The sequence below is a fragment of the Eptatretus burgeri genome, chromosome 3, assembly GCF_056783735.1.
Source record: "Eptatretus burgeri isolate ZD-2024b chromosome 3, Ebu_testis_v1, whole genome shotgun sequence".
Taxonomy (NCBI): domain Eukaryota; kingdom Metazoa; phylum Chordata; class Myxini; order Myxiniformes; family Myxinidae; genus Eptatretus; species Eptatretus burgeri.
In genome coordinates this window covers 68056375-68070734 of record NC_140963.1, presented here as the reverse complement: position 1 = coordinate 68070734, position 14360 = coordinate 68056375, and the positions used below count along the sequence as shown (strand labels likewise).

Here is a 14360-nt window from a genome sequence, read left to right as displayed (position 1 = left end):
ATTTCAATCCGGATTCCCAAAGTAGATAAGGTAGCAGGTGTAATGTTACTTCCTCACCTTCTGTGACATGAATGTATAAAAAGAAAAAACGTCTTTGGTGTAACACAGACCAAAAGAAATATAATCACGAGCTTTTGCATTACAAATGAAGCCAAAGAAATACCTCACCATCTCAGGTGTACATTTCAAATACTTCGGTGAACACAATGCAAACTAGAAGGGCACTCGGTGAAGCACACACCTCCACCATGCAATGCCTGATCCATGAGAACATATCGGGACCAACACATTGTTGAAATTTCATGCTTTCCAGCACTATATCCTTTTTGGCCCGATCTCTCAATGGTGTAGAATCACTTTTAAAATAAATAATTTTCGTATCCAGATCCGGATTCAGATCTTCAAACAAAATCGAATCAATTTGTCCTTGCCACACATCCAGCCGGTCCACCAAGTTTCATCCATCGTGCTATATATCGTTTAGTCCGATCTCAATGGTGAAGAATCACTTTAAATTATCAGATCCGGATCTGGATATTCACCAAAATTGAATCATTTCTTCCTTGCCACACACCCACCAATATGTCCACCAAGTTTCATCCGAGTCCGACTACAACTTCTTGAGATATCATGCTATATATCGTTTTGGCCCTCTCAATGGTGAAGAATCGCTTTAAAAATTATCTTTGCCAGATCCAGATCCAGATCCAGATCTTCACCAAAATCTAATCAGTTCGTCCTTAAATATTTCACCAAAATTTATTCAGTGAAAACATAACCTCCTTCACCTTTGGCGGTGGAGGTAACTAGAAGGGCACTCGATAGATGCATACCTCTGCCACGCAATGCTTCAATCCACAAGAACATATCGGGCCTAATACATTTTTGAAATATCATGATATGTATGTATATATATATATATATATATATATATATATATATATATATATATATATATATATATATATATATATATATCGTTTTTGGCCCGATCTCTCAATGGTGAAGAATCACTTTAAAAATTATTATATTCGGATCCAGATTCGGATCTTCTCCAAAATTGAATCAATTCTTCCTTGTCACACACTAAACCTGTCCATCAAGTTTTGTCCGAATTCATCCACAACTTTTTGAGATATCCTGTACACAGACAAACAAACAAACAAACAAACAAAGTCAGAAAGGGATGAAAACATAACCTCCTTCACCTTCGGTGATGGAGGTAAAAAAAAAAGGGGTGTGGAGCAAATCGTTTCTTGTTCCCATCTCAGTCATAGAGAGATAAGGGAGGGTTGGAAACTTTACACATTTCAAATTGTGGTGAAAAGATAATTCACATTTTAGTGCATAAACAATATGCAACAATTAACATGGAATTGTAATTATGCTGTGAAGTTTCAAAATAAATGAAACAACATCATGACACCATGTTATATCTGGAGCATGTTCACTTTACAAGCGACTGATTTTGTACAAACTGCTCACTTGGAGCGAGTTCATCACAAACAGAGGTTAAGTTAACCAAGTTAAGTGCAATTTGTTGATCTTGTGCAATTATTCACATCATCAGATGTTTAATCACATCAATAGATGAGTAAACACTTAAATTTCCCATTCATTTTAGATTATTGTGTTCTTTTGTTGTCATTTGATTTTTGCATACAAAGTCAAGGCTCATGGAAGAGCAACAAAACAAAAGGAAGAATAGAATGAGAGGGGGAAACAACAACAGCAGGGTTGAGGGACGAAATAGAGGGAGACTGACAAATAAGGGAAGTGGGGAGGAATAAGGGGTAGGGGACGACTTTCAGAAAGGGAAAAGTGGAAACTTGGAAAGAGGTGGGAATGACGAGGCCTAACGGGGTCGAAAAAGATCATGCATGGTTTTGGATGGAGGGTGATCTGAGATGGTGATGAACAGCGGTCTTGCAGATGTTAAGGGAAGGATGAGATTGAAGAGAATGTGGGGGTTGGTTGCACAGGTGGGAAAAAAAAAGAGGAACGAATGAGTGCACTGAGCAGTAATTCTGGATTTTGTGAGTTTCACCAGAAGTTTTGTCCATGTTATGATCAAATAGGCATTACACGATCCATTAAGTGATCAAGGTAAGCAGAAAAATATGAGTTAGAATTATTTTTCTCATAAAAAGGTCACTGAATACTCATTGAATAGGCCAAAGAAAAGCATGATGCATAAATCCCAGCATACCCCTTCCATACCCACCCCACTCCCAATCCTCTGAGCTCCAAAAAAGTTCAAATATTTCATTCATGTTGTGGAAGCAAAAGGTCATGGTCAAACGTGTGTGTGTGTGTGTGTGTGTGTGTGTGTGTGTGTGTGTGTGTGTGTGTGTGTGTGTGTGTGTGTATATATATATATATATATATATATATATATATATATATATATATATATATATATATATATATATATATATATATATATATATATTTGACCCCTCCCATGCTCCTCCAGCCAACGTAGCTGCATAAAGCAACCCAAGAAGACTTACGTAAGGTAAGTGCTAAGTGCTGTTTCGAACCCTTCCCAGAGTTCCTCAATAACTATAAAGACGTTCACACATAGTACACACACGACAATCCCAATGGTATACACTCACTTCAGCTACCAGACCGGTTTCATCACTCATTGGCGAATCATCAGCGATAGCATAGACAGCAATGCAGACCAATGAGGTTCTCAAGCAGGAATTCTGGGAAGGGTTTGAGACAGCGCTTTGCACTTACCTTACGTAAGTCTTCTTGGGTTGCTTTATGCAGCTACTTTGGCTGGAGGAGCATGGGGGTGGTCAATCATTTATATAATGCTAGCCACCTGGGCATAGTCGATTCGGTGAGAACTGATTGGCTATTCCCTCCATTCACAGGTGAGAGACGTGGGTGGGTCTTTCTTTCTTGTGAACTCTGGTTATCCTTCCAGTTCGGGTAATTCTACGTGTGTTACTGCTGCGTGAGTTCTTCGCACCAGCTCAACAAAGCGGTTTCCCAGACCAGATACGTTGTGTTTTACCATTTTACTTTCATTGCTGTGTTGCTGTTCATACCTTGTGGCTTGTTGTGTTGCAATATCAAACTTGAGTCCCTGGTAAAGTATGGCCTACTCATATAGTCTTCTCGGGTTGTTGCTTGTGTCTCCATTTTTGAATGAATGTGCTTTGTTTTCATTCCTTTTCGCCCAGGTATTGTAACTTCTGATCCCTCAGCTTAATCCTTTTCCCCTCCTTGCTCCAAAACAAACAAACAAACAATACAAACTATATATAATTGAGCAAGTGTATGTATGTATGTATGTATGTATGTATGTATGCTCTATACCAATTGGTTGGACAGCTGGGCTAAGGCCACCCACAATTTTAACCTCAAGAAATATATATATATGTCCACCATTTTGGTAAGTTGAACACATCTTCGGATGTGCCACATTCACAATCACCATGCCTCCCTTTAAGTTTTCCGTTCAGTGTAAAACAATCTAACTGTTAAAAGGATAATCAAATAAAGTTTGGAGCCGATAGGCGTCAAGGGCCTTGTGAAGACGAAAGTGCGTATATGCCTTAGACTTCAGGTCTTTGGTATCAGCCAATGGACCAGTGCAATTGGAATTGTCCGAGCTATACAACCACAGTGTATTATATATGCACATAAAACAGTACTCATGTTTTTGCTTCATGTAAGTAACCGGGATTATTTGCTTATTTTCTGGAGCAATCAAAGCAGTGGTCCGTTGCCTATACACCACCAAATAAAAGGGATGCGTCAGAAGAGCGTGTTCCACACTTAGAACAAGATAACCCGTCAGGCAGGTACTCTGCTCGTAATAAAAATCAAAACAAACCTCTCAAGTTATTGCATGATCAGGTGACATCCAAAGAGTGGATAGTATTTGTCACCACCCAATTTTACAATGGGTGCTATTCTTTGGTTCGGATATTTTTGTGATGGCAAGAGAGTGAGCCATGGGAATAAAAAGCCTGAATTAGACGCGACACATCTTCTCTTGCTTACAGTCTCTGGATATCATTCCATTGAAGCACAGTTCTGATTTGGTATGCTGTCACATTTGGAGTTGTCCGAAGAGCTTCTTCCGTTGCAAATGCGCCCCCACTCGTAAGCTTCGATGTCCTGAATGTTCTTGAATGGTAACTCCGTTCTCCTGAATTTTTCCAAATGAATTCCCCAAAAAATTCCAGCCGAAGACTCACCAGAACTGTCATCATGATATTAACTATACACGAACAAGATCACAAAGTATATTATGAATCAGACCATGAATAAGAAAGAGACCAAAACTGAGGTGTTGACCTCTCTCTTGTTTTCAAGAAAGCACAGATGGCTCATCATGTGCAGAGCCGGGCATAAAATGCCATTATGCAATATGCATTTATCTGTTGTTTCCTAGTGTCCTTATAAATGATGTAAAACATGTTGAGATCTCATGTCTTTGTCCGGCATATATTGTACAAGTTCTCCCTTGAGCTTGAGATCAATGGATAAAAATAAAAATTTATACATCACACCACAACTTGCCTCAGAAAGCAAACACCGTGTCAATTATTTGTTGTTTCCCAAAATTGCAATCTTTAAATATGGTCCAAGCAACCAAATTTAACACGATTGAACAATGTCGTGTATCTGCAGCGTGCCAGTCTTCCCAAGATATGGCTTTAATGCTTCGGCATTCGTGTCATAATTTTATAATTTTCTTTTTCAACAGTGAGCCAAGTCTCACGGTGGATCATGTACACAGTGTTGATTACTTGGAGGACAAGGACAAAAAAAAAATGTACTTTTACATGAGCTATAAATATATTACGAGACGATGCACAAATCGACAAAACATTTGAATTTTGGATAAACAATCGTGACTTGGATGCCGAGATGCAAAAGCCGAAACAGGCCGAGACAAAAGCAAAGATCCCAATTACATGGCGTCCTCTGCAATTGAGGTCATTTCGAAGGAAAGGTTATGGAAGTCATTGGTCGAAAGGAAGTCGAAGGAAAAGTCATTGGTCGGTTTCCATGAGGACAAGGTAATTGCTCTGTGTACTGCAGCTTAACACAATCAGGCCAAAATAGCTGTGTAATAAGGGCCTGTCCATTCCCCTTTAATCTGTAACAATCAGCACCCACAAGGGTGTTCTTTTGAGGCCTCAACTTCTGCCCAACATACACCAATGTCACTTCAAACAATAATTAATAAATTATATGAAAAATGTTATTCCAAAGATTCACGTGTTTCCATCTCACATAGATAGACAGCTGTTCTCCGCCATCACACACCACCCCCCCTCCCCAATCCAAAACAATCATTTTTTTTTCGATCCAGTTAACCCCCACCCAACTTTCCTTCCCCAATCCCCAAGCCCACCTGCTTACAAATTTCCAGTTTATCCTTTATAAGAGTTCCCTTCTGTATATATATATATATATATATATATATATATATATATATATATATATATATATATATATATATATATATATATATATATATATATATATATATTGTCCACCCACTGCGTTCTCCTACCCCTCATCTGTTCCCGTTTATTTTGTCCCTCAAACCTGCTGATGGTGCCCCCCCCCTTTCTACTTTTTCTTTTGTTATCTTGCATCCTGATCCATTCTCTTCTCTCGTTCTTCCATGAGCCTGGACTTTGAATACAAAAAACAAAATTAATTATGTCCCAAAAATCACGCACAAGTATCTCACACGACACCACACGGTTCATTCACAAGTCTGTTACGGACAAATCAAATGATTTATTGAACAGGAACGGTGGTTCCTAAAGTATGATGTTGAGCCAACGGAGTGTCCGGCCCATCCCGACATAAGAGGACTACCAACTTCTTGATATTAACAATTAAAGGATTCTGTAAGTGATACTAATTCTACAACACCATGCACAATTTTAACCACAAACGTGAAGAGTTATTTATCAAATGTAAGAACAAAGCTGTTCGTAACTTGCAAAAAAATTGATACATTTTTTCCTAGTGCAAGGATCATCAGCTGGGATCTGTTCTTCATCGAGGTTTCGACCCTTTCATCCCAGAACCTCTCAAAACACGATGTGCACAACCTCGGCCACGGGTCCACGTTAGTAGATCCACAACCTCAAGCCGTGTCCAAACAGTCAGACAAACCGGAAATGCAACCTCACTCTTCAAACTTTCCAATCAGAGCGTATTGGTTTACCTGCAGATGTTTACCTTCTTTGCTCGAGGGTTTTACCTGTAATTATATATTCACAATAGTCATCGCACATTCCATTATATAACTGGAGAGTTCATAGAGCACCTTACCCCACACAGTCTTGAGAGATAAGGACATTGGCAGCATCTGCGGACAGTCAATTCGATTCGACGAGATGATGTATAATGTCGTAATATTTTGCCCAAGTCCTGCTGAACGGAAGGTTTTTTTAAAAGTGCCAAGAAAGGCGATTTGTGTTCTACTGTTCAGGTATATAATTTAATTGAAATAAAATAAAGATTTTAAAGATTGTAGAAAAATACAAGCCGGGAGGCGACGATGGTTCACGGGAATTATTGAACAATGCCACGAGAGGTAAAATTGAGTTGGTGGAAGCTTTTGAGGAAACCTTAACGTAAAAACCTATCTCTTCCGTCAAAATTGCCCAAATCAAATCGGATTTTTTATATGTTGTACTTACGGACATTACACACAGCTTCTAGGAAATGAAATTGCGAGAAAAAAAAATTGAGAAAAAAAAATAAATAAAAAGTTCAAGTGGGCGTGGCTCCGCCCACAAGGGGTGTGGGACGCCCCTCATACAAAAAGACACAACGAGACCATGATATCTACCTTGTGTCCAAGTTTCATCAAGATCGCATGAAACGTCACGGAGCGATGCTCTGGAGAGAGTCACAAACAGACAGACAGACAGAGACACACAGACACAACGAAAATAGTGGTCACTGCCGGCACCCACGAACCAAACAACGAAAATAGTGATCACTGCCAGTGTCCGAGAACGAAACAACGAAAATAGTGGTGACTGACGGCGCCTACGAACCAAACAACGAAAATAGTGGTCACTGCCGGCACCTACGAACCAAACAAGGAAAATAGTGGTCACTGCCAGCACCTACGAACCAAACAACGAAAATAGTGGTCACTGGCGGCGCCCACGAACCAAATAACGAAAATAGTGGTCACTGCCTGCACCTACGAACCAAACAAGGAAAATAGTGGTCACTGCCAGCACCTACGAACCAAACAACGAAAATAGTGGTCACTGCCGGCGCCCGCGAACCAAACAACGAAAATAGTGATCACTGCCGGCGCCCACGAACCAAACAACGAAAATAGTGGTCACTGCCGGCACCCACGAACCAAACAACGAAAATAGTGGTCACTGCCGGCGCCCACGAACCAAACAAAGAAAATAGTGGTCACTGCCGGCGCCCGCGAACCAAACAACGAAAATAGTGATCACTGCCGGCGCCCGCGAACCAAACAACGAAAATAATGGTTAATGCCGGCACCCACGAACCAAACAACGAAAATAGTGGTGACTGCCGGCGCCCGCGAACCAAACAATGAAAATAGTGGTAACTGCCGGCGTCCGCGAACCAAACAACAAAAATAATGGTTACTGCTGGCACCCACGAACCAAACAACGAAAATAGTGGTCACCGCCGGCGCCCACGAACCAAACAATGAAAATAGTGATCACTGCCGGTGTCCGCGAACCAAACAACAAAAATAATCGTTACTGCTGGCACCCACGAACCAAACAACGAAAATAGTGGTCACCGCCGGCGCCCACGAACCAAACAATGAAAATAGTGATCACTGCCGGTGTCCGAGAACCAAACAACAAAAATAGTGGTCACTGCCGGCGCCCACGAACCAAACAACGAAAATAGTGGTCACTGCCGGCGCCCGCGAACCAAACAACGAAAATAGTGGTCACTGGCGGCGCCCACGAGTCAAACAACGAAAATAGTGGTCACTGCCGGCACCTACGAACCAAACAACGAAAATAGTGGTCACTGCCGGCGCCCACGAACCAAACAACGAAAATAGTGGTCACTGCCGGCGCCCGCGAACCAAACAACGAAAATAGTGATCACTGCCGGCGCCCGCGAACCAAACAACGAAAATAGTGGTCACTGCCGGCGTCCGCGAACCAAACAACGAAAATAATGGTTAATGCCGGCACCCACGAACGAAACAACGAAAATAGTGGTTACTGCCGGCTCCCGCAAACCAAACAACGAAAATAATGGTTAATGCCGGCACCCACGAACCAAACAACGAAAATAGTGGTGACTGCCGGCGCCCGGGAACCAAACAATGAAAATAGTGGAAACTGCCGGCGTCCGCGAACCAAACAACAAAAATAATGGTTACTGCTGGCACCCACGAACCAAACAACGAAAATAGTGGTCACCGCCGGCGCCCACGAACCAAACAATGAAAATAGTGATCACTGCCGGTGTCCGAGAACCAAACAACAAAAATAGTGGTCACTGCCGGCGCCCACGAACCAAACAACGAAAATAGTGGTCACTGCCGGCGCCCACGAACCAAACAACGAAAATAGTGGTCACTGGTGGTGCCCACGAACCAAACAACAAAAATAGTGGTCACTGGCGGCGCCCACGAACCAAACAACGAAAATAGTGGTCACTGCCGGCTCCCGCGAATCAAACAACGAAAATAGTGGTGACTGCCGGCGCCCGCGAACCAAACAATGAAAATAGTGGTAACTGCCGGCGTCCGCGAACCAAACAACAAAAATAATCGTCACTGCCGGCACCCACGAACCAAACAACGAAAATAGTGGTCACCGCCGGCGCCCACGAACCAAACAATGAAAATAGTGATCACTGCCGGTGTCCGAGAACCAAACAACAAAAATAGTGGTCACTGCCGGCGCCCACGAACCAAACAACGAAAATAGTGGTCACTGGCGGCGCCCACGAGTCAAACAACGAAAATAGTGGTCACTGCCAGCACCTACGAACCAAACAACGAAAATAGTGGTCACTGCCGGCGCCCGCGAACCAAACAATGAAAATAGTGGTAACTGCCGGCGTCCGCGAACCAAACAACAAAAATAACGGTTACTGCTGGCACCCACGAACCAAACAACGAAAATAGTGGTCACCGCCGGCGCCCACGAACCAAACAATGAAAATAGTGATCACTGCCGGTGTCCGAGAACCAAACAACAAAAATAGTGGTCACTGCCGGCGCCCACGAACCAAACAACGAAAATAGTGGTCACTGCCGGCGCCCGCGAACCAAACAACGAAAATAGTGGTCACTGGCGGCGCCCACGAGTCAAACAACGAAAATAGTGGTCACTGCCGGCACCTACGAACCAAACAACGAAAATAGTGGTCACTGCCGGCGCCCACGAACCAAACAACGAAAATAGTGGTCACTGCCGGCGCCCGCGAACCAAACAACGAAAATAGTGATCACTGCCGGCGCCCGCGAACCAAACAACGAAAATAGTGGTCACTGCCGGCGTCCGCGAACCAAACAACGAAAATAATGGTTAATGCCGGGACCCGCGAACCAAACAACGAAAATAGTGATCACTGCCGGCTCCCGCGAACCAAGCAACGAAAATAATGGTTAATGCCGGCACCCACGAACCAAATAACGAAAATAGTGGTTACTGCCGGCTCCCGCGAACCAAACAACGAAAATAATGGTTAATGCCGGCACCCACGAACCAAACAACGAAAATAGTGGTGACTGCCGGCGCCTGCGAACCAAACAATGAAAATAGTGGTAACTGCCGGCATCCGCGAACCAAACAACAAAAATAATGGTTACTGCTGGCACCCACGAACCAAACAACGAAAATAGTGGTCACCGCCGGCGCCCACGAACCAAACAATGAAAATAGTGATCACTGCCGGTGTCCGAGAACCAAACAACAAAAATAGTGGTCACTGCCGGCGCCCACGAACCAAACAACGAAAATAGTGGTCACTGCCGGCGCCCACGAACCAAACAACGAAAATAGTGGTCACTGGTGGTGCCCACGAACCAAACAACAAAAATAGTGGTCACTGGCGGCGCCCACGAACCAAACAACGAAAATAGTGGTCACTGCCGGCTCCCGCGAATCAAACAACGAAAATAGTGGTGACTGCCTGCGCCCGCTAACCAAACAATGAAAATAGTGGTAACTGCCGGCGTCCGCGAACCAAACAACAAAAATAATCGTTACTGCTGGCACCCACGAACCAAACAACGAAAATAGTGGTCACCGCCGGCGCCCACGAACCAAACAATGAAAATAGTGATCACTGCCGGTGTCCGAGAACCAAACAACAAAAATAGTGGTCACTGCCGGCGCCCACGAACCAAACAACGAAAATAGTGGTCACTGCCGGCGCCCATGAACCAAACAACGAAAATAGTGGTCACTGGTGGTGCCCACGAACCAAACAACGAAAATAGTGGTCACTGGCGGCGCCCACGAACCAAACAATGAAAATAGTGGTCACTGCCGGCGCCCACGAACCAAACAACGAAAATAGTGGTCACTGCCGGCGCCCACGAACCAAACAATGAAAATAGTGGTCACTGCCGGCGCCCACGAACCAAACAATGAAAATAGTGGTCACTGCCGGCGCCCACGAACCAAACAACGAAAATAGTGGTCACTGGTGGCGCCCACGAACCAAACAATGAAAATAGTGGTCACTGCCGGCGCCCACGAACCAAACAACGAAAATAGTGGTCACTGCCGGCGCCCACGAACCAAACAATGAAAATAGTGGTCACTGCCGGCGCCCACGAACCAAACAATGAAAATAGTGGTCACTGCTGGCGCCCACGAACCAAACAACGAAAATAGTGGTCACTGCCGGCGCCCACGAACCAAACAATGAAAATAGTGGTCACTGGTGGCGCCCACGAACCAAACAATGAAAATAGTGGTCACTGCCGGCGCCCACGAACCAAACAATGAAAATAGTGGTCACTGGCGGCGCCCACGAACCAAACAACGAAAATAGTGGTCACTGCCGGCGCCCACGAACCAAACAATGAAAATAGTGGTCACTGCCGGCGCCCACGAACCAAACAACGAAAATAGTAGTCACTGCTGGCGCCCACGAACGAAAAAAACTTCAGAATTTTGCCGCCATTGATGCAGCGTCTGTTGCATCACGCAATTTAACACGTTCCATGAGTTCTTCATGCTTGTTGTTTGTGTCCTTTATAACATCATTAAAAACATTAAGTCTCCGGTTTGGAATGATTTCCAACTTTGTTTGCTGCCAGACCAGGCATAGACAGAGTAAAAATATCATCTCCCCTCCCCCTCTCCGTACACGTGCGATAGGGACAAATTCCGAGACTCGGTCCCGCCGTGGCTCCCCCGACGTCGTGACGGGTCCGGCGAATAAAACCAAAGTGGAATTTCGATCTCGCCACGCAAGCCCAGTCCCAGGCGGGTCCGATTTCAGGCGACTCATTCAAACTCTCGTGTTACTTTAAGCTTGTTGAAAATTTTGATGGAATACCAAAAAAAAAACAAATCGGTTGCCCCTGGCAACAGGAGGCGTGCTTTATAACGTCTCAATGAGATCGTGACGTACAAGCTCGAGCCGCCATTGTCACGGCAACGGAACAATCGGCGGTTAATGACAACGAGTTTCTTCACATTATGGGGAAGGGGTGAGGGGTCAGGGGTGAGGAGTGAGGGGTGAGGATGAGGAGTGAGGGGTGAGGAGTGAGGGGTGAGGGGTGAGGAGTGAGGGGTGAGGTCGCACGAACGAACGAACGAACGAACAGACTGATCGTCCGAACGGCGAACACGGCGAGAGGAGTTTTACGTCACGTGTTTAAACACAGACTTCCAATGGAAGGCACGATTCGTGCACGACGGGCCGTGTGCGGCGCCTTTTGCGGTGAGAGCCGTCATCAAGTACGGGAGTTCAAAAGGACCGGCTCTCGGCGGAGAGAGAGCGTCATCGGGTCGGAGAGTCCTCGTCGCGCTTTCAAACGCTTCAGGCACGATCAATCTCGGCAACAATGGCCCCGGCCTCCGGAAACATCGCCGAGAGAGCGGAGCCGAGCCCCGGGACGTGGTGAGGGGCGACGGAGGCCCCGAGGGCGCGGCCACTCGGCGGGACAAAGACGGAGGGAGAGGAGAGACGTCCACAGAGTGCGAGGCACTGGCACGGAGCTCCCATCACATCAATCACATCCATCATCACATCCATGGTCATGCTCACCAAAACGAGTGCGAAGCGTTCCTCCAGCTCGGGCGGCTCCGGCATGGGCAGCTTGAGCGAGGCTCCGTGCGCTCGTCCTTCTCCGCCGCGCCCCGGGTCCGCGCTGCCCGCGTTACCCATCTTGGAGCCCTTCGCCTTCCCCGACTTTCGCATAGAGGTCCGAGCAACTCTGCCAGCGGCCACCCCTCCTCGGCGCGGGCGTGCCTGATGGGCTTCCGCTGTGCCTCCGCTGTGCCTCCGCTGTGCCTCCGCGGTCCGCTTGCTCAGCAGTAGTTCCCAACACGCATCGTGTCCCAGCACGGTTTAAATCCCCACCATGGAGATTGCGGCACGTGTAAAGCCTCGACGGCGGCTCGCCTTCTTCTCAGATGTCTCGACCGCTCTGCTTACCGGCCTCCGACCTCCTTTCCCCTCCTCCTCCTCCTCCTCGTCCTCTCTTTCTTTCCGCTCCCGAAGCCCCCAGACTCTCCCCCCCCACCCCCATTTCCTGCCGGTCGTCCTGAGCGCATCTTTCGAGGACGCCGACTCACGTGCGCCACGCCGAGGTCTCCACGACGCTCAACACGAACCAACATTGATATAAATATCATCATGACCATCACAGGAGATCGATCTCATTTAAACCCTCGAGATTGTCTTCATGATCATCATGATCCTCATGGCCTCATGGTTTCACGCTTTGACATGAAGAGGGAGCCGGGCAACGTCCACGTTTCCCCATCGATCGCACGTACACGGGTCCTCTCAATACCCGAGATACGAACGAGGTGACCCGATGTGAGTTCTCCGAGTCATGCAAGGAATCGACCTCAATCCCGACCACTCGGTCATTGCTGCAGAAACCAACTTTCCCAAGTGTCATCATCCCACGATTCCATGAGGGTGTCCAAGCACAGATGTAGTCGTGTCGAGTAGTGGTTCAACTCCCCCCCGACCTCCCTGCTCCCCAAACGAGCCGATCTCTGACCCAACGCCCCCACCCCCCGCCCCTGATGCTTCAGACGAGTACTGAATCTAATTACAGTTCATTAAATGTGATATGTAAATGAGAACAAGAAAAAGAGCAATCATAGATTGCAGACCCTCGCTGGGACTTGTTTTGTGTTGTGTTTGTGTAGTTTAGTGTGGTGTATTTTGCGTACTGGTGTGTTACGTCATTAATGAGACAGAACAATTAGAACTGCCACTTTATAACTGTTGGCCGTGATGATCATGGTACCAAGACGTCGTCCCGCCTTGATGCAACCTCACTTTGATTGGACACCTGACCCTGACCCATGATATTATTTTTCAATTGAATTTAGAATGGGATTAAATATATTAAATTTTAAATCAAACAGAAGACCGAATTGGTACAGTCCTGCATTGGAGTCATCAGGAGGAACCTGGATAGGATTCACATTCCAGCTGTTATTCCTCTACCATCAAACCCGTCCAGGCACAGCCAGGTGAGCCTTATTAAAAAAAAAAAAAAAAACATTATTAAATAAATGAAAAAAAATCAAGAAGAACCCAGATGAAAGAAATTAAATAATTATGGCTGCCAGACCATGTGTCTGATCAAGTTGAAATCTAAAACATGCATTCTGCATCACGACGACGTCATGATTGTGAAGTTTTACTTCAATTGATTAAGTGGTTCCAGAGAAAACATCATTTAATATTTTTCTTAAATATAATATGTCTGCCAAACCGTGTGACCTATCAATTATTCCTTTACAAACTTGTACACCCAAGGCTTGGGGGAACATTTGTTCAAGTTTCCCCTCGATCTGTCCAGCTGTTCTGGAGAAGATGTTTTTATGTTTTAGGGTAAATATCCAATATTGCTGCCAAACTATGTGACTGATGACATCATTTGTGTGAACCTTTTGTCCCCCATGGATAGGCAGTCATATGTGTAAAGGTTCGTCTCGATCTGTTCATCCACTTCAGAGAAGATTTTTGAAGGTTTAAAAAGAAACAAACAAAACAAAAAAAATTTGGCTGCCGAATCACATGACTGGTGACATGAATTTCTTTTCTTGGACCATTTTATCCCTTGATCCATCCATCCATTGGGACCATACTCTGTGCAGAGCGTTGATGCCGCTGAAGCA

General features: G+C 45.3%; 1 protein-coding gene across 2 annotated transcripts in view; it reads right to left on the bottom strand.

The window, feature by feature from the left end:
- Positions 1-12708, bottom strand: part of FMNL2 (formin like 2) — a 298236-nt gene extending 285528 nt beyond the window's left edge. For both annotated transcript variants that reach the window (XM_085873828.1, XM_085873827.1), the window contains exon 1: positions 12262-12708. In XM_085873828.1, the coding sequence (XP_085729954.1) occupies positions 12262-12414 (153 nt within the window). In that variant the 5' untranslated portion in view covers positions 12415-12708. The remainder of the gene's footprint in view (positions 1-12261) is intronic.
- Between the last annotated feature and the right edge of the window lie 1652 nt (positions 12709-14360).